The sequence below is a fragment of the Hypomesus transpacificus genome, chromosome 3 (genome assembly GCF_021917145.1).
Source record: "Hypomesus transpacificus isolate Combined female chromosome 3, fHypTra1, whole genome shotgun sequence".
Taxonomy (NCBI): domain Eukaryota; kingdom Metazoa; phylum Chordata; class Actinopteri; order Osmeriformes; family Osmeridae; genus Hypomesus; species Hypomesus transpacificus.
This window is the reverse complement of record NC_061062.1, coordinates 12,771,819-12,791,929: the sequence shown is the minus strand read 5'-3', so window position 1 is coordinate 12,791,929 and position 20,111 is coordinate 12,771,819. Positions and strand designations below refer to the sequence as shown.

General features: G+C 46.8%; 1 protein-coding gene across 1 annotated transcript in view; it reads left to right on the top strand.

Moving 5' to 3' along the window:
- Window positions 1–19,862, top strand: part of LOC124466450 (unconventional myosin-VI-like) — a 41,013-nt gene extending 21,151 nt beyond the window's left edge. Inside the window, exons 19-34 of the mRNA XM_047018314.1 lie at window positions 289–459; window positions 1,773–1,811; window positions 2,098–2,191; window positions 2,747–2,877; window positions 3,036–3,113; window positions 3,340–3,469; window positions 4,453–4,543; window positions 4,993–5,143; window positions 6,470–6,678; window positions 6,824–6,902; window positions 8,520–8,680; window positions 9,124–9,168; window positions 11,391–11,494; window positions 15,580–15,711; window positions 17,770–17,988; window positions 18,333–19,862. Coding sequence (XP_046874270.1) covers window positions 289–459; window positions 1,773–1,811; window positions 2,098–2,191; window positions 2,747–2,877; window positions 3,036–3,113; window positions 3,340–3,469; window positions 4,453–4,543; window positions 4,993–5,143; window positions 6,470–6,678; window positions 6,824–6,902; window positions 8,520–8,680; window positions 9,124–9,168; window positions 11,391–11,494; window positions 15,580–15,711; window positions 17,770–17,988; window positions 18,333–18,532 — 2,034 coding nt within the window. The 3' untranslated portion in view covers window positions 18,533–19,862. The remainder of the gene's footprint in view (window positions 1–288; window positions 460–1,772; window positions 1,812–2,097; window positions 2,192–2,746; window positions 2,878–3,035; window positions 3,114–3,339; window positions 3,470–4,452; window positions 4,544–4,992; window positions 5,144–6,469; window positions 6,679–6,823; window positions 6,903–8,519; window positions 8,681–9,123; window positions 9,169–11,390; window positions 11,495–15,579; window positions 15,712–17,769; window positions 17,989–18,332) is intronic.
- The last annotated feature ends 249 nt before the right edge of the window (window positions 19,863–20,111 follow it).

Below are 20,111 nucleotides of genomic sequence, written 5' to 3'. Positions count from 1 at the left end.
GTAAACAGTATCCCTGACTCATTTATTCAGTGTAAACATGGCTGCTTAGCCAAGTCTTAGCCTGAATATGCGAAGGAGCCTGTTTAGGTGTCTGATATGGGTTTCAGTTGTCTCAGTGCACAATTTGTTTGATGTGTTGGATTATTTGTATACTCTGTATTAATTTCCAATAAATGTGGAAATGTGTGTCCAAATATGGACATCATGACATATGTATGTCAACATATCTATGTGTGAATGTGTGTGTGCGTGTGGTGTGGACTGTGTGTGCATGCCCCATGTCTCCAGACCAAGTTTGTGGAGAAGAATAATGATGCCCTCCACATGTCCTTGGAGAGCCTGGTGTGTGAGTCCAAGGACAAGTTTGTCAGAGAACTGTTTGAGAACTCCAGCAATTCAAAGGACTCCAAGCAGAAGGCTGGCAAGCTCAGCTTTATCAGTGTGGGGAACAAATTTAAGGTGAGTGACAATATTTGACTCAGTGCTGCCAATATGTTTCTTATATTAACTACTTTGTCAACCTTACTAATATATCAATATGTCTACTATTTTTTTTTGTGAGTGGATTTATTCTCTCCTATGTTGGGAGGTGATGGTGTGTCTCTGTCAGGGGTCTGTTTCCTCCTGCTAATGGACCAGACCACTTTCTTTTCTTCTCTTCTCTCCCCCCTTTCCGCCCAGAACTTCCCCCTACTCCCTCCTTTTCCCCTGAGCATCCTTCCTGGATGGATAAAATAATGGATAAAGTCAGTTTGAGGTATTAAGAGAGGCTGTGAGAACTGACAAATTGAAAAAGTGAAAGCAGATAGAAAGTGGGGGAAAAATAACTTATTTTAAGATCATTTTAAGTAAGCCAGTAACAGAACGTGAGAAGGCTTATGTTAGGATAGGAACCCCGTCACTCGCTCAGAGCCAGGGATAACGTCTGCCTGCCCTGTTACCCTGTTCTCACCAATGTTCTATGGTGTGTGTGTGTGTGTGTGTGTGTGTGTGTGTGTGTGTGTGTGTGTGTGTGTGTGTGTGTGTGTGTGTGTGTGTGTGTGTGTGTGTGTGTGTGTGTGTGTGTACAACAGGTTGGATCTGTCAGGGTTTCTATGAGAAACAAACCCAAGATTACCAGAATATACAAACCTGCCCCGATTGTCTAATCTCTCCAGCTAATTAATACTATCCTCCACACTGGGTACAATGTTTCTTTTCAAATGTTTCCTCCCCTGAATACATCAAGCCGCAGTATTGTCTTTGCTCTATTGTCTGTGTGCTGTGGGGCTTGTCCTGCTGTCTTCAGTTTATCACTAATACATAAGACATGCAGACAGCAAAGATCAAACCTCACTGCAGTTCCGTTTGCACTGAAACATCGACATGCTCTCACGTATAAGTTGTCTTTTACCAAGTTGTGTTTGATGACGTCAGTCATTATCTCCTCCCTGTTGCCAAGTCCTTGAATCCCCTTGGTTTGCGGAAACACTACAAGTGCTTGGACCCAAAAAAAGTGCTGCCTGCCTACCCCCTCCCTCCCTCCTCCTTCCTCCTTCCTCCTTCCTCACCCCTCTGCCTGTCTGAGAGCTTCTGTCCCTCACCTGTTGGCATGGAGACGAAGACAGCCCCTTCAGTTTGTCCCTGCATTTACACTCATGCATCAAGGATGTGCATGATGGAAGTCATCCAGTCAGTCATGCTGCGAGCCTAACAGCAGTGTACAGCTGTGCGGGGTGAGTCTGTGATGTCACGCTGTTAACCAGCCTCCCTGTCTCTGCTGCTGTCCTCAGACCCAGCTGAACCTGCTGCTGGAGAAGCTTCGCAGCACTGTGAGTAGCTGCACCCGCAGCCAGCTTCTCCCACACGCACCTCACCGGCAATTACTGTCGACGAAGGAAGGTTTTGATCAGAGCCTGTTAGTGTGGCTCTTGGAACTCTCTCTCTCTATCTCTCTCTCTGTCTCTGAGGGCTTTTAAAAAGCATCCAAAATGAGAGTAGAACTTTGATACACCAACAGCCAAACACTGTGGTCGTCGTAAACAGCCTCTGATATGACCAATGTCTCACTAGGATGAAGATGTGTAGATGTTCAATAACTGATGTTTGACTCTGAAGGGCTCCAGTTTCATCCGCTGTGTGAAACCCAACCTGAAGATGGTGAGCCACCAGTTTGAAGGAGCCCAGATTCTTTCCCAGCTGCAGTGCTCAGGTATAATAAACCAGTGTAGTCATATCGGTTATTATACCACAACAGCACAAAGGAGAAGCTGTGGAATGGCTATGATGAAGGCTTCGGCCACTTTAGAAACAAAGATACAAAGTAATTAAAGGTGATTAAAGGGGTCACCTCTCTCTCTCTCTCTCTCTCTCTCTCTCTCTCTCTCTCTCTCTCTCTCTCTCTCTCTGTCTCTCTATGTCTCTCTATGTCTCTCTGTCTCTCTCTCTGTCTTTCTCTCTCTGTCTCTCTCTCTCTGTCTCTCTCTCTGTCTCTCTGTCTCTCTCTCTGTCTCTCTCTCTCTGTCTCTTTCTCTCTGTCTCTCTCTCTGTCTCTCTCTTTGTCTCTCTCTCTCTGTCTCTTTCTCTCTGTCTCTCTCTCTGTCTCTCTGTCTCTCTCTCTTTCTCTCTGTCTCTCTTTCTCTCTCTCTCTCTCTCTCTGTCTCTCTCTGTCTCTCTCTCTGTCTCTCTCTCTCTGTCTCTCTCTCTCTGTCTCTTTCTCTCTGTCTCTCTCTCTGTCTCTCTGTCTCTCTCTCTGTGTCTCTCTCAGGTATGGTGTCAGTGCTGGACCTCATGCAGGGCGGCTTCCCATCCCGAGCCCCCTTCCATGAACTCTACAACATGTACAAGCAGTACATGCCTGACAAGCTCACCAGACTGGACCCCAGACTCTTCTGCAAGGTGGCTCTCCCAAACACTAGCTTCTTACTCTCACAGGCTGGGCCAAGAATACATATGCTTTAGACTTGTCAAATAAACAAAATGGGCGGGTTGGAAACTGCAAGGCTGATTGTTTGTTTTGGTTGCCTGGTACCATGTTCTCTTTATTTTCTCAATAGGCTTTGTTCAAGGCACTGGGCCTGAATGAAAATGACTACAAGTTTGGATTGACCAGAGTCTTCTTCCGCCCTGGAAAGGTAAGATTGGCACTGTGTCTTATTCCTCATCCTTTTTTATTTTATTTACAATAAGCTTTTAGGAAATGTTTCTTTCCATCTTCATCTCACCAAGCTTTCCTCGCAAGCCACAAAGCTTTGTACTGAACCTCATCTTTAATTTATATAACTAATAAAACCAGCCTGTGATATGAATTGAGTGATTACTCTTTGTGTGTGCGTTTGTGTGTGTGTGTGTGTGTGTCAGTTTGCAGAGTTTGACCAGATCATGAAGTCTGACCCTGACCACTTGGCTGTGCTGGTGCAGAAGGTCAACCAGTGGCTGGTGTGTAGCCGTTGGAAGAAGGTTCAGTGGTGTTCCCTCTCCGTCATCAAATGTACGTCGTCACCTGCTCCTCATCCAATCACACTCACCCTGCACTCCCACACTGGGCGTACGACATGCCGCACCACTGTCCGCTCTAAACGGGGATTCAAAGTCGACACAAACTTGTCAATGAAAAAAGCTTCATCTAAATGGCATTCAGATTTGGATTCAGATTCAGATTTCACACTGATCACAAAGAAAATAACAATAGTTGATCTATTGATTTATAGGAGTGAGCTGTGACGGTGTAGAAGCTTTGAGAAAGATCTCCATCCCAAAGTGTCATAAAAACAAAGGCTGCCCTTCTCACTACTTCTGAGGGAGGGTTTCAGGTGGAGGGATTCAGCGCTGCAGCAGATTATGTGTTCCACCCTGTCAGCTCCAGAGCTCAAGCCTCATGTTTCAAATGCTTCCTGCTGAAGGCTGAAGGCTATCTCTGGCCAGCTAAGGACGGCTATGCTGAAAGCTGTTCCCTGAACCATTACCCATTGTGCCCAGCTACCACATTGACTTACCTAATTTAACAAGGCAATGACGAGTACTGCTCATTTGCTTGAAAGCATCAAATGATATCACATTTTAGTCATAAATGTTGACAGCCTCGTCTCATCGCCATTTCCTGCTTTTTTCTCCTGAGGATGATAGCACAACCTGATGGCTGGCTGAACTTTCCATTTATATTTCCCCTAACTTTTACAAGATATTATAAGTTTAGTCATTAGCGTATGTTAATGGAGACTAGAGCTTTGTCTGTGTGCTCTCGTTTGAATAATTGTCCCTAATCCTTTCCCCCTCTTTTTCCTTTTTCTTTCTTCTGTCTCTGTCTCCCTCTCTCTCTTGCTCCTTTTCTCTCTCCATCTCTCTCTCTCTCTCTCTCTCTCTCTCTCTCTCTCTCTCTCTCTCTCTCTCTCTCTCTCTCTCTCTCTCGCTATATATATATATCTGTCACATCCTCTTTTTCCTTCTCCCTGATGCCTTCTCTCTCATCCACAGTAAAGAACAAGATGAAGTACCGAGCATCTGCCTGTATTAAGATTCAGAAGACTGTCCGCATGTGGCTCTGCAAGAGGAAGCACAAGCCACGGTGGGTCTCTCTCTCCCCCTCGCACACACATTTGGTGTTTTCTCACCTCCTTTTGGGTCTGTTTCTCTACCACACCCTTGTTCCCCTTAATTCAAACTCTTTCACACCCCATCGGTCCAGATGGCTTGTCCCTCCTTGTCCTTGTAGGGGCTCGGATCAATCTAAAGAGCTCAGCCATGACGTGGCTCCCCTCCTCCTCGCAGGGCAGCCTGTGGAGATGGGTCACCATATTGCTTTTGAAAAATCCTGTATGTCTTTTTATGTAGTTTGGTCTTTGGAAATATGATGCCTCTGTAGCCACTCAGCCAGATGATGAGTTTTTGGATTGTCTCATTATCATGGTCTGTTGACTGTGTGTGTGTGTGTGTGTGTGTCTGTGTTTGTTTTGGGCAACGTAAGCTGGTTGTTATTCGTCCTCACGTGCTCCGTGCCTTTCCCTTCTTCCCCAGCATCGACGGCATGGTGAAGGTCCGTCATCTGAAGCAGAGGATGGAGCGGTTCACCCAGGTGGTGGCAGGCCTGAAGGAGGGCAAGCAGGAGATGGCCAAGCAGGTCCAGGAGCTGGCCACCTCCATAGACACCCTCATGACTAAGATCAAGGTGAAGACATACCACTGTGGGGCCTACAGCCCAAACCACACACACACACACACACACGAGCACGGAAATACACAAACCAATATGAAACTTGAAATTCGAGTTGAGGTTCTCTACACAGGAAACATTGCTAACGCTACAAGTATGCTGTATGTCAATTTGTATTTTACTGCAAAGCAATACCTGTAGTGTTATTTGTAGTTGCTAAGGAACTGCTATGCTTATAGGATGCTCTGGTGCAGGTTATTAAACTGCTGAAGGCCTTGTCTGCTTTCCTATGTTTTCCTCTCTTACCAAACCTTTCTGAACTCTAGTTATTAAACTCCCAACTCTCCCAATGCAATAACGGTCTGTGTTATTGGTGCCTCTCAGAACTTCACGTTGATGTGACATGAAGCACAAGATATTCATACTGCTGTGCATTTTAAACTCCCTGACTATTATGTGTCTGGTAACCAGTCTGAGGACTGTTGTGATATGTTTGTGCTTGCAAAGGTTACAGTATTGGAGGCCTTTGCAGCCCATGTGACTGGCAGTGGTGCGCAATAACAATCCTGTTTTACATTTGAGGAAGACCATATCTCACTTTTTACTTTCGTTCCTCCACTTTTTAGTTCGGCCACCCCTTTAATATGCACATTTGCAGTCTGTCAACATCCTCACCCCCTGTGCCTGCCCTCCTTCACTCCCCTCATCCGTCCTTGCCTCCATGATGCCTGTTTGACCATTAGAACTTTTCGGTCTGTCCCTCAGCCCCCTGTTCTCTCTCTCTCTCCCCCCCTACTTTCACTTCCTACATCCCTTCCATCGTGCTGCTGTCAATCACTGTCATTCAATATCTGGGGGTGTCATGGCAACGGTCAGATTGGTGCTAGGTTGGAGCCTAGAGTCTTTCTTCCTGGAAGTGTTTGTTTTTAAATTATATATGTAAAAAGGAAATTGTGTTATAATGAGTCATCGAAATTTAAATATTTAACTTACTAAGCCTCCCTGCAGTGTTTTTCAGTTCTTTTCATCTGCATATATTAAGCCCAGTGTGCTATGGGGAATATTGAAGATGACACTTATTGACCAGCACATGTAGTCAGCGGCTGGGAATTTTCTGAACGTGAATTGTAAATGTAGAATTTAAAAGTGTAGGGAATAGTGAATACATATATTATACTACTGAACGGGGCAAGTCAGAACAAGATTTGTATTCATGCAAATGGCCTGGTGTCGGACGGAAGGCTAGGGGAGTCGTCAGCACAGAAAGGTGCTCAAAGCTAAGAACCTTTACCTCATCCTCTTGATCTAACAGTCTCACCTGTTGCCCTCCCCATCCCCCAGACCACCGTGATGACCCGGAAGGAGATAGACGCTGACTACCAGGGTCTGGTGAAGCGCTCGGAGCAGCTACTCTCCTCCATGCAGAAGAAGAAACAAGAAGAAGAGGAGCGAGAGAGGCTGAAACACATCGAGGAGGAGATGGAGAGAGAGAGGAAGAGGAGGGAGGAGGACGAGCGGAGACGCAAGCAGGAGGAGGATGACAGGAGGCTGTAAGTGTGGAGGGAAGACGGGGCTGAGGCAGCAGGGCCCTGGGAGGTTTCTCACATGCTGACTCATGCATCATCAAGTTCTATTGTCGGTTTATGTGTTTGGTGAGCCTTCACTTTTAAGCCTCTTTGTCCTTGCTGTCGCCAGGAAAGCAGAAATAGAGCAAAAAAGAAAGCAGGAAGAAGAAGAGAGGAAGAGGGGAGAGGAGGAAGAGAAGATACTGCAGGTGTGTAGACCAACAACTCTTCTAATCCACTTTTGCATATATAAGCATATGCAAGTATAAACCAGTGAAGATTCAGTACCAGTCTTTTATTTCCAAGACCAGGCATCCGTGTCTAGGAAATTGACTGATAGTACAGTAACTATGATATCTCAGTACTCCTTCTATGGCAAGCCCCCATAATCAGTTCCTACAAGTCTGTGTGTAAATCTCTCTATTATTGGTCTGCAGAACTGAAAGGCTTTCGCTCACGGTTCTCCCGTGGCAACTGTGGGGTCGTGTCATTGGTCAGATTCCCCACTGGGAACGTCCTTGCTTTTGATGGATGGTTCCTGCCACTTTTCTCCTTCCCATCGTGGTCTCCAATCTCTTTGTTTCACCTCTATCTCTTTCTCTCCTCTATTCCTCCTCTATTCCCCATCTGCCCTGTGTTGCTAGCTTGCCTTCTTATCTGTCCTGTATTTCCACCGACAGACCAGCGTTAACCCCAGGTTGGCCCCCGAGGTGTCTCCTCCCCATCCTTAAGCCTTCACTTTCCTCTTGTTGACTTAACCAGCCTGCTTATTCCTTCTTCAAACATTGCTGTTGCGGTGTACCTGCATGTTTACTTTGTATTTCTTTCATTTATGCCCTCCGCCCACTTGAGCCCTCTTCCACCTCTCCCAGCCCCTTTTCCTTTCCTCTACTTCAGTCACTCCATCCTGAGGGCTGAAGCCCGTGTCTGTTTAAAGTTCTGCCGGAGGAGAGAGTATTGTTTGACAGACGGCACCGTCTCCCTTTCACCTCCTCTCCTCCTCCCCCTCCTCCTCCCCCTCCTCTCCTCCTCCCCCTCCTCCTCCCCCTCCTCCTCCCCCTCCTCTCCTCCTCCCCCTCCTCCTCCCCCTCCTCCTCCCCCTCCTCTCCTCATCCCCTTTCTCTCCTCATCCCTGGCTGGTTGTCCGTTTCCTTCACAGATACCGTGGGCTCCAGTGCTTTTTAGCAGGGTGGTATACGACACGTTCCTGTAATTTGTTTTGTGAATCAGAGAAAGTACACTTGAACCTCCAGCTGAACTCGGAACCAGAGAGCTGTTAAAAAGCACTTTGTACAGGTTATACTCTAGGTTACTCACTTAGAAAGCTTTCTCAGAGTTATGTTCCTGTGATATTTGGAACTCTATTTCTGTCTTTTTTTCTCTTCTCTCTTGCTGTGTCGTTTGCCTCAGTGTTTTGGCCTCTCTTTGGAACCAGCCTTTCAGTTGCTCTGACCTTCCCAAAGTTTGTCCCATGTGATTAAATCACCTTGTTGTTCCTGGAGACTGTGTTTGCACACCCTCCGTATGTCTAGACGCGCACAATCAAACAACAGCCTTGTTAGCAGTCCTGTAACCTGGATAAAATGTCTAATCGGGCCTTAGCACAGAGAAGGGCTGTAATTACCTATGTTCCTGGCAGCAAAGGGCAGTTCTGCCTCCAGCTTGCCAAGGGACAGGCACTCTACCCTGGGTAGATTGCTCGAGACCTGGACTTTCTTGTAATCTCTGAAACCAGAGTGGTGGATTTTGGTTTAAAGAGAGGTGCCCTAAAATTGGTCTTTGCGGCAGTATCTATAGGTTACATAATACTGTGTGTGTGTGTTCAGGCGGAGCTGGATATTCAACTGGCTCTGGAGAGAGAGGAGCAGGCCCAGAGGTCGACCATGGTAGAGCAGGAGAAGAGAGACAGGGAGCTGGCAATGAGGATCGCCCAGAGTGAGGCGGAACTCATCACAGAAGAGGCCCAGCTGGACCCTAGTCTCCGCAGGTACACTACCTAATGTACAGAGCACACACACACTTACCTACACACTGTACCTACCTACCTGCACACTTACCTACACACACACACACACATTCCTACCTGCACACACACATTCACCTACACACACACAAACCTACCTGCACACTTACCTACACACACACACTGTACCTACCACACACATACCTACCTACACACACATACCTACCTGCACACACACTTATCTACACGCACACACATACCTACCAGCACACCCACACACACACATAGATAAACTGTACTCACATTGACACACATATACACACACCTGCAGTATGTGTACACACAGAAGTGTCAATATCTTCTCTGGAGCAATAGTTGAACAACTGATGGATTTACTGTCTTTCACAGTAACTCGAAACCATGCGTGTGTGTGTGTGTGTAATCTCACTGCTGTTGTTTTCTCCCAGTGATGGGTATTTCTCAGGTCTCTCTCCAACCACGATCAGAGCCATGTAAGACAACACTAGCCCTAGCCTCTTTCTTCTCCTTCCACTCCCAGCCAAAATGACCTAACACCACCCAGTAATCACACACAGACCCTTCTGCCTGTCTTCATCTCAACCTCCAATCGCTCACCAACCTAGATCCTGGATTTCACCAGCAAAGCAAAAAATACCAAATACAATATACTAATTATTTCCTTGACTGACAACGTCATAAGTCAATCATCCGGTGTTGTGTGTTCCTGCGGCATGAAGCAGACAAGCGTTAAGATTAGCCTGTCTGATAATTGGTTGCACACCAAGATTGTGTGCCAAATCAAAATGGAAGAAAAATGTGAATCATTCTTTCTCCTCTCCTTTGTATCTTCATTCGTCTATCTCTCTCTCTCCCTCTCTCTCTCTCTTTCTCTGCAAAATTCCCCTCCTACATTAACAATCCCACTCTACAGGGACGTACAATAGAACTAGCTCTATTCTTAGAAACCCCCGTCTCTAATGATATCATTAGGCAGCTACCGCTTGTGATAAGACTCCAGATGTCAGGAAGTGTACTGTACTACTTAGACCTGTTTACCATGACTGGGTATCTGGGTCTTCTGGAAGGCTCTGATGGACACCTGGAGCTGGGAGCTTCACCCAGGATGCTCCCTACTGGGGTGACTTGACTGACTTCCCATCCAGGGACACGGATAAGCAGCTTCGAGCTCACAGCTGTCACATGACTGTCAAACAGGTTGCTAATGGTGTCACCGCTAAAGTCCACTGTCACAAACTGAGGCTAGATTAGAGAGCTCACCAGAGCTGGGTTTCGATATTGACATGGCTCGGGGGTGGTTCCTCTGGATTGATACAGTGGTTGTGTACAAGCGTCGCGTACCATGGAGGTATGTCACAGCAAGAAAGCCCAACTGCTGTTAGAGAGGATCTCCAGCGCTAAGAGACCCACACCTGGACTACACACATCGATATTGCTGTTGTTCTACCTCATACCGTTCCTGTTGACGTTTGAATGTTTGACTGTAGTGTGTAGTGTTTGGTGCTTGTTGTTTCCGGGTGATTGTGATGCAGGACATGTGTAGGGAGGAGAACAGTGGAAATGTCAGCTAGTCTCGCTGGGGCACAGGGGAACAGGCACCAGGTAATGAATGATTTACCTGGAAATCAATAATCAACTGGACCAATCAAAAGAACGCTTTAACAGATCAAATCAGAGGTGATTGTTTGCTACGCCGTGGAGTTGAATACTGATGATTCGGCGAAAACCGAAAACGTCTTACCCAGTAGACTGTCAGAAGAGGCCGTAGCCCAGGTCAGCACTCCTGTCATCTCAGTGCAGCGGGTGCCAGGTGACGGCCTTTGTCCTTTAATCCCAGTGTTGGCACACGCCATTAGCATTAAAGTGGCTCCTCAGACTCCATCCCATTTACTCTGCTGACCCTAGGGGAGCTCTGAGGGGCTGATGGGACCAACAATCCCCCTAGAGTCTCTCAAGCTGCCCCAGGTATCGCACACGTACAATATAATAACACAAACACACACACATACATAAACACACGTGCGGCTACACACAAATACAATGCTGTACACATGTGCTTACGATCACATGATCACTCTCACGTGCACACCCAAACCCTACGACTGTATAATATGGCTGTCACAAACTCTGGCAGCTCTCCCACAGGGATTTTAACAAGCACCGATTGGATTAGCCCCAGATACACGGAGATGGCCATCCCTCTCTCTCTCTCTTTATCTCTTTCCCTGGGCGCCCAAAGCTTGGCCCTGTTCCTGGAACCTGGGCAACCCAGACCTGGTGTTGCCTCCTGTAAATAGGGGAGGCAAATCCGAGCAACGTAGGTTTGGAAATGGGGCTGACATCAGCTCAGGCAATACTGTACACAACGTGACGAGAATGAAGAAAGGTTTTCTGGTAGGAATAGTCTTAGTGTACCACTACCAAGGACTAGAAGGACAACCTCCCCCTCTTTTCTAGAACAGGTTCTCTTAGGGGGAATCCCATCAGGCCTATCTGGTGGTTGCCTGTTTCATCCATGTTTAGTCAAAGTCGATAACGACTTGTCTCTCTGCTGTCTTCCCGTCTCTAACCTGCCTCACATGTCCCCATACCCCCGTGATTCTGTCACTGTCTGTTTATCTAGAAGGCCTGTCTGGTGCTGCTGTTTCCTGACTGACTCTTTTCCCTCCATCCTCTGCTCCATGCTGGGCCGCAGGGGGGCGCAGGTGCAGGCTACAAAGGCCGCCGCAGGCGTCAAGAAGTACGACCTCAGCAAGTGGAAGTACGCCGAGCTGCGTGACGTCATCAACACTTCCTGCGGTAAGCGCGCCGCCTCGCTTTCCTCCCTGACCGAGGAGCAAAAGTCAGCGTGGCGCTGCTTCGATTCAGCACCACCCGCCATCACCCCGCAGAGGTCTACGCTAGGGCACTCGGCCTTGTTGTCAGAACTCAGGCCACTGCTCAGCAAGGGACCGCATTGATCCATAGCGCCCCCCCCCCCCCCCCCCCCAGGGCACGCCTATCATCAGGCCCAAGGTAGCAGCTCTCACGCGGCACAGCTCAGCACGAGGCCCCATCGACTCACCCTCCCACTCGCACCACATCCACCCCCACCCCCACCCCCCAGAACAGGTCCTCTGAACCAGGCCCACGGCAGCCACGCAGCCAGCACCTCTGTGTCGATTCATCCCTCCCCTCCTTGCTCTCCATTCCACCCAGCTCCACTTTGAATAATTCAACATCTGCTCGAGTTTTCTGTAACATGGCCTCTCTGAAACATTTACATTTATTTATTCATTTAGCAGACGCTTTTGTCCAAAGCGACTTCCAAGAGAGAGCTTCACAAAGTGCATAGGTCACTGATAATAACAACAAGATAGCCCCACAGCATTGCGGGTAGTCAAAGACAAGAAGTACATATTGTGAACAACCAAAAAATAGTGCTAAAGGGAAGAGACCATAAGAGCATGTAGTTAAACAAGTTAAAATTACACAACATTGATCTCTAAGTGCAGGTGTACCTGTAGGAAAGCAATAAAAATAGGATTAACTAAAAAAGAAGAATACAACAGTTTAAATCAGCTACCACTAACCAACAAGAGCAACAGTCTAAGCAAGAGTCATTGTGAACCTTGAGGAAACTAGCGTTGGATTCAGCAAACCATTCCTAAGTACCATTGTACTCCCGGAACAAGTGCGTCTTGAGCCTTCTCTTGAAGGTGGAGAGACAGTCCGTGTCTCTGATGGAGGTGGGGAGTTGATTCCACCACTGGGGTGCCAGGCAGGAGAAGAGCTTGTGCTGGGACCGGGCGGTCTTGAGAGGTGGGACCACCAGGCGGTTGTCTGAAGAAGACCGTAGGTGGCGGGTGGGGGTGTAAGGCTGCAGGAGAGACTTGATGTAGTCGGGCGCAGTTCCATTCACTGCTCGGAAGGTCAGTACCAGGGTCTTGAATCTGATGCGGGCCGTTATGGGTAGCCAGTGGAGGGAGATGAGGAGCGGGGTAACGTGGGAGCGTCTGGGTAGATTGTAGACCAGACGGGCCGCTGCGTTCTGAATTCTCTGAAGAGGGCGGGTTGCGCATGATGGGAGACCGGCGAGCAGCGAGTTGCAGTAGTCCAACTTGGAGAGGACAAGTGCTTGGACAAGCAGCTGGGTGGAGTGCTCAGACAGGTATCTCCTGATCTTCCGGATGTTGTAGAGGGTGAATCTACACGACCGGGAGACCGCAGCAATGTGGGCCGTGAGGGAGAGCTCGTCGTCCATGGTCACCCCAAGGTTCCTGGCAGAGGATGAGGGGGTCACCGTCGCAGATCCCAGGGTGATTGAGAAGTCATGGGAGATGGAGGGTTTGGCCGGGATGATGAGAAGTTCTGTTTTGGCAAGGTTCAGCTGGAGATGGTGCTCAGTCATCCAGGCGGAGATGTCTGCGAGGCAGGCCTCAATCCTAGCTGAGATCCCCGGATCGGTCGGAGGGAATGACAGGTACAGCTGCGTGTCGTCAGCGTAGCAGTGGTAGGAGAAGCCATGGGAGGTGATGATTGGTCCAAGTGAGGTGGTGTACAGAGAGAAGAGGAGGGGACCAAGGACGGAGCCCTGTGGGACACCAGTGGAGAGCTGGCGTGGGCCTGACAGTTTGCCTCCCCAGGAGACCTGGTAGGATCTTCCCGACAGGTAGGATGAGATCCACTGGAGTGCAGTGCCAGTGATGCCCATCTCAGAAAGTGTGGAGAGCAGGATCTGGTGGTTAACCGTATCAAACGCCGCAGAAAGGTCCAGCAGAATGATGACGGATGACCTGGAAGCCGCTCTGGCAGACTGGAGGGCAGTGGTGACTGAAAGAAGGGCAGTCTCTGTGGAGTGGCCGGTCTTGAAGCCCGATTGGTTGGGGTCGAGCAGTTTGTTCTGAGAAAGGAAGTTAGACAGTTGGTTAGATACAGCACGTTCAATTGTTTTAGAAAAGAAGGGCAACAATGATACCGGTCTGTAGTTCTGGAGGACGGCAGGGTTAAGGGAGGGTTTTTTGAGTAAAGGGGTAACTCTGGCCTGTTTGAAGGCAGAGGGGAAGGTGCCAGAGGTAAGAGAGGAGTTTAGAACAGAGCAGAAAAGTTATGATAGAGGGGGAGATGGTTTGAAAGAGAGGGGAGGGGACAGGATCAAGGGGACAGGAGGTGGGGCGATGAGAGAGAATGAGGTCAGAGAGCTCTGCCTCGGACAGGGGAGAGAAGGAGTTTAGACATTTAGTTGGGTCAGAAATGGAGGGTGAGGGGGTAGGAAGGGTGGGTTTAGGGAACCGACTGCTAATGTCGGCGACTTTTTTCTCAAAGAAAGAGGAGAAGTCGTCTGCTGTCAGGGTGGAGGGAGGGGGTGGGGGAGGTGGGTTAAGAAGGGTGGAGAAGGTAGAGAAAAGTTTGTGGGGGTTTGAAGCAGAGTTAATTTTGTTAAGAAAGTAGAGGGTTTTGGCACCAGTTATGTGAGAAGAGAAGGATTTGAGGAGGGAGTGATACTTATCAAGGTCCAGACCGTCTTTGGACTTGCGCCATCTCCTCTCAGCTGCTCGAAGGGTGGACCGTTCTTCACGAATAACATCCGTAAGCCACGGGCAGGGGGGAGAAGATTGTGCAGGCCTGGTAGACAGGGGACAGAGAGAGTCAAGTGATGCAGTTAAAGTGGTTAGCAAGGTGTCGGTGGCAGAGTTAGTGGGGTGGGACGAGAACACGTCAATGGGAGGGAGGGAGGATGTTACAATAGAGGAGAAGTGGGAGGGGGATAGCGAGCGGAGGTTGCGCCGGAAAGTTACAAGGGGAGGGGAGGTAGGACGGGTTGGAGGGAGAGAGACAGTGAATTGGATAAAGTAGTGATCAGAGATGTTCAGTGGGGTTACAGAGGTTAAGTCAGTGATACAGTTGCGTGTCAGGACGAGGTCTAGCTGTTTGCCTGCCTTGTGGGTCGCCGGTGTGCTCAGCAGCGTCAGGTCGAAGGAGGTCAGGAGAGACAAGAAGTCGACAGCCTGCGTTCCTTGGAGGTGGATGTTGAAGTCCCCAAGGACTATCAGGGGGGTTCCATCATCCGGAAGGACGCTGAGGAGCATGTCCAGCTCCTCCACAAAGTCGGCAAGCGGTCCTGGTGGGCGATAAAGAACAATTAAGCATGCTTAAACAAACAGCAAGAAACAAGCAAGTTAGCACCGTTTCCCAACTCTCCACTCTTTTCCCTGGCAGTGTCAGATGTGTATCCCCTCCCTAACCCCCACCCAATGTTCTGGGACTCAGGGTGGGGGGTAGGTGGTGGGACTGCAGCTGGAAGGGGCTAGCTGTGGATGACAGCAGAGAAGCACAGAGCGACTGGTAGAACTCACAGCTGCTGCGCCAAATCTCAATACCGCCTGGTGCCACAACGGAAATTATAACTATCACTGAGGATGGTGAGGGGTGGTTTCCCTGTCATGCTGTTTCATCACAAACATGAGGGACTTTTGAAAAACCTTTTCATTCTGGGGGTGGCGTATAAACAACTGAATGGACCAGCTGTCAATCAGCGAGCAGTCTGTAGAATGGCCTCACTGATAGACATTGTCAGTGAGTGTGTTTATGCACTAGTGTGTAAAGTGGACATCTGGCTGCTCAGTCTAATAGCATTCCTTGTGGAAGCAGGCCTCAGAACGCTTTTAAGGTGATCTTTCCAATCGTAAAGCAAATGTGCCATTTTCTCTATGGCGTATGCATTATTTATCATTCGCTTTATCCTTTTTAACCCCAAGGATCAGTTAATTGAGTACTGCACACTTCATTTGTTTACGAGCAGAATGTATCAGCATTTCTGATACTGATGAACAAATGGCGGCAGGCAGGAGGGCACCACCATGTATGATGATATGCGTGTACTGAGGAGCCTGTTGTTCCTGTAGATATCGAGTTGCTGGCTGCATGCAGGGAGGAGTTTCACCGCAGACTGAAGGTCTACCACGCCTGGAAGTCCAAGAACAAGAAACAGAATGGAGAGTCCGAGCAGAGGGCCCCCAAGTCCATCACTGACTACGGTGAGTTCTACAAGAACGGGTTCCTCTTCGCAGGCTCTTTTTTTATTTACAGTGCTTGAAGTAGGGTCGTAGCCACGGGTAAGCCTGGGTAGGCACAGGCCTATCCAATTTGTTCTAAAGCCTACCCAAAAACGAAAATATATCCGAAAAATTATGCACCGGGTGTACATCGCTAAGTAATTAAGTAAAAAAAATACTGAAAAGATGCCTATCCATATTTTTCTAGGCCTACCCAAAAATATTTTTCTGGTTACGCCACTGGCTTGAAGTGGAAAATTGGCAAATCATTATGACATTTGAGATTTCTACAGTGAAAAACAAAACTTGAAGATATTGCTGGTAGAACAACAATTTATTGTCATTTATTAACAACATAAACGTTAAGGTTGGCAGCTGCAGACTCCTCTTGTACGTTAGCTGTTCCTCTCACATCAACGTTAATGTTAGTTTAAAGTTCATGATTTGTACCCAATGTTTCAGGTTAGACTTGGACCTCTGTTGAGGTGTCTGGCTCTGGCACACATGTTCTTTTAGTAACTTTCTGAAGCCAAGTGGAGGGGGGTTTTCTTGGTTAAGATTAACAATACTTAATTTATAATAAAGTATCTAGTTATTGGGGGCAACACCTCATAATTTGCTAAAGGGACTGAGGAAACCTTATTTACCCTTATTGAATAATAGCCTTCGTAATAATCAGTCTAATCTTAAGTAGTGAATTCTATGAAAGTAGAGCAGATCAGATAACGTGAGGGATAACGCGAGTATTATATACAATGATTTATTTAAGAAAATGTCATTATAATGAACAAATAGTCTTTGAGTTGAACAGTAGTAGGTCCTTACTATAATGAGAGCGGAATACAAGATGGTAGGTTGAGATCGCGTGGGGAGGGGGAAGGGAGAGAAAGACAGATTCTGGAGAGCAATGGTGGCCAGTCTATTGTAACTAATCCTTAACGAAAGTTAGGTTAAATCATTTGTAAACTAAATCAAACAGACCAATTAAATCATAACATGCCAATGTCACAAGTAAAAAATGTAGCAATGTCACAGATACTGTTGTCAGTTTGAAGAAGAAGAATCTAAGTTCCGTTTGTCTTTGTCAAACGGTTAGAGCAAAGGAATCGGCCAGGAATCAAACTGGCAACCTTCAGATTACTAGCCCGATTCCCTAACAGCTCAGCCACCTGACTCAGATTAATGACTTGTGTGTATAAATACCCTGTCGCCACTCCCTGAAATGTAATAAGATGCTGATGTAGGCCTTGCGCCTGCCTGCGTCAAATGTATTTGTCCCAATTAGTGTCAGGATTGGCTGCCAACCACGCCTGGTCAGGCATGGTGTTGGCAGTTGCATAGCTGTGGCTGGCTGCCAAACCAAGCATGGTGTATTCCTCTCACTAAGACACAGGACCTGGGAGGTTGGGGAAACAGTTTAAAACAGGATATGATTTATTTAGTGACTTGAAAGCTACCTACTTTTCTCTTTGTAGACTTTCATTTCCATACTTTTTTATCCCGAGAACAAACAACGGTGTATGGTGAGGACAGTGGAGGCTTTCTATTTTCTCTTTCCAGTCTTTTTTTTTTCTTTGCTTCTTTTGATCTGAGATGGAAGCTGTATAAGCATGTGGGTCCCATTTAGTTTGTCTTTTGTTCAGTTGCTTTGCTAATGGAAGCAGGTCTTGGCAAGTGAGCCTCTACCAGCTCACGAAGCTGCTTACTTTGGTTCTTCTTTATAGTGCTAGGTTCTTTTGCAGTTGCTTTGATGTCTCAAGTTGTTGAAATGTTATTTGTTGCCGATTTCTTCTTGTGATTCCAGACACACATTATGACATGCAAACAGTCATTTGCTAAAACTGTTTTTCAAGACTAGTAATGCCATTTTTGAAAGTACTTTGCAAACTACAATGACTATTCAGCAAAGCAGTCAATCTCATGCAGATCTGAAAAGGAAAAAAACGATGATATCATGCACAAAAGATGAATGACATTAACATCAAAGTAAACCTAACCTCTCTGAGTTGAAACATGAAATGTGAATGAATCCTGACACAGCCGAACAGAACCCCGCACCGCCCATGACAGACCAGCAACAGGAAATAGCCATGAACCGCCATCAGCGCTACTTCCGCATCCCCTTCATCCGGCCAGCCGACCAGTACAAAGACCCCCAGAACAAGAAGAAGGGCTGGTGGTACGCCCACTTCGACGGCCCCTGGATCGCCCGTCAGATGGAGCTCCACCCTGACAAGCAGCCCGTCGTGCTGGTGGCAGGTGAGCATCAGAGCCGTCGTCCTCACCTTCTCCGTACTGTGGAAATTAGCTCTCAACACAAGCTACGTAGGTCAAGAGGTCCGTCATAGCAGTCGCTTCTGTTCTCCAACTGTCCTTGAGTGTGTGGTATTGTCCTCCAAGCTGGGTTTTGCTTGTGCTATTAGAGATGTGAGCTCAGAAATGTTTGTGTAGTCGATACAATAGGGTTGACCAGCTATCTATTTTAGTAGGTATTTACATCTGTTTGTGTGTGTGTGCGCGTGGCTGCCTGCCTGATGGATCGGCATGTCTCCTCACTACAGTACGTTGAACCCCAGTCTGAGCTGCGGCTCCTCTCTCCTCAGGGAAAGATGACATGGAGATGTGTGAGCTGAGTCTGGAGGAGACCGGCCTGACCAGGAAGAGAGGAGCGGAGATCCTTCCACGGCAGTTTGAGGAGATCTGGGAACGCTGCGATGGGATCCAGTACCTGAGGAATGCCATCGAGAGCAAGCAGGCCCGGCCCACCTACGCCACGGCCATGCTGCAGAACCTCCTCAAGTGAAGCTGGGGAGGACGCCCCGTCATGGGCCTGCTGCTGTAGGGGGAAAGCCTTCTGAAATATGTCACTTCAAATGATCGGTTGAAAGGAAAATTGGCATTTATTTTTTTGTGCAGGGTTCCCTAATTGGAGTTGTATATTGTGCTTGAGGTTAAATTGATCACTTAGTCCTGTGGGTGTTGTAAGTATGAAGTCAACACACTAAGGGAAAACACTCCATAATATTGAGTGTTTTTTTTCATTTAGGACATTTAACATGTAGTTGTTTGAGTAATTTGACTTTTTTATGTTGATTTGTGATTTTTCGTTTTTTATGTGTGTGTGAATATACAGGAATGTGCACCACTATGCATTCTGTCCTTATGCAAAAAGGAACTATGCTTGAATAAAATGTCCACACTGAGGCCTTAACTACGATGATGCTGCACTAGACAAACGCATATTCAAACATCACTAAGTTATTAAATAATTAATTGAACATAGTTGCAACAGTCATAACAACATTGTAAAATTATTTTGGTTCTTTAAAAGTTGTTAAATAATAATGCTTGTTTGCATCTGAACTGGACATTTTTGCCATAGTGTAGTTTGAATAGTGGGCTGTTTAGAGGTAAAACAGAGACATGTTTATTGGTTTTGTTTATCACACCCTGAAGGATGTTACATCAGTGATGAAGATGAGCTGGGATGAAAAACTCCTCTTTAAAATGTCAAAACATTGCGTCAGACTTTTACAATAGCAATAAATCATTCAAAGGTGTTTGTTTCTTTGATAGATAAGAGATATCTATGTTAGTACTGTACCTTGTCTTAGACCTAATTTTGACCTAATGTGTAGGTATGGCATTATCGGGCTATTCCAATTGATAACTGAATACCATTCATATTAACCCTCTCCTCAAATATCTTCTATTCGAATTGTATTGAGATGTTTTTGTTGATCTAAAATACTACATTTAGAATATTTTCTAGTGTCAGAATGTTCTTTTAAATTAATAACGTTTGAAAAATTTATACAGTAGGCATTTGTAACATGTACTGTATGTCTTTTCTCAGAGAATAGACTAAATCCATGCACCATGAATACAAGAAACTGTTGTTCTATCACCTTCAAACCTACTCCTCAATATTATTAATATCAGTTTTTGTCAGTCACCTCAATGTGGATGTAATATTATTTGAGGAGTTGCATTGTTTGATTGTCTGTGCTCTTATGTACAGAGCAAGAACAATACTGACCATACCCTGTGCAACCAAATCTTGTATTCTGTTTTCTGTACTGCAACATACATGAAGGAAATAAACGCATGCAACCATACCGTATGTCAAAGTTTGGTATTGAATAATGGGCAGGTGTTTAGGTTAAGGATCTGACTTGGCAATGAGCTAAGGTTCTTTGTTAGGGCTGTTCTAAATGGCTCGGAGAAGCTTATGATTATCGACGCTAACAAGATGGTAGAGTGGATAATGAAATAATGGATAAAAGATTTGTTAATCTGCTTTTGCTGTCACTGTCTCTGCGGATGATTGACAGCTTCTAAGCTATTGAAAGGCTAGTTCAGTGCTGAAGAAAAGGTTTCTA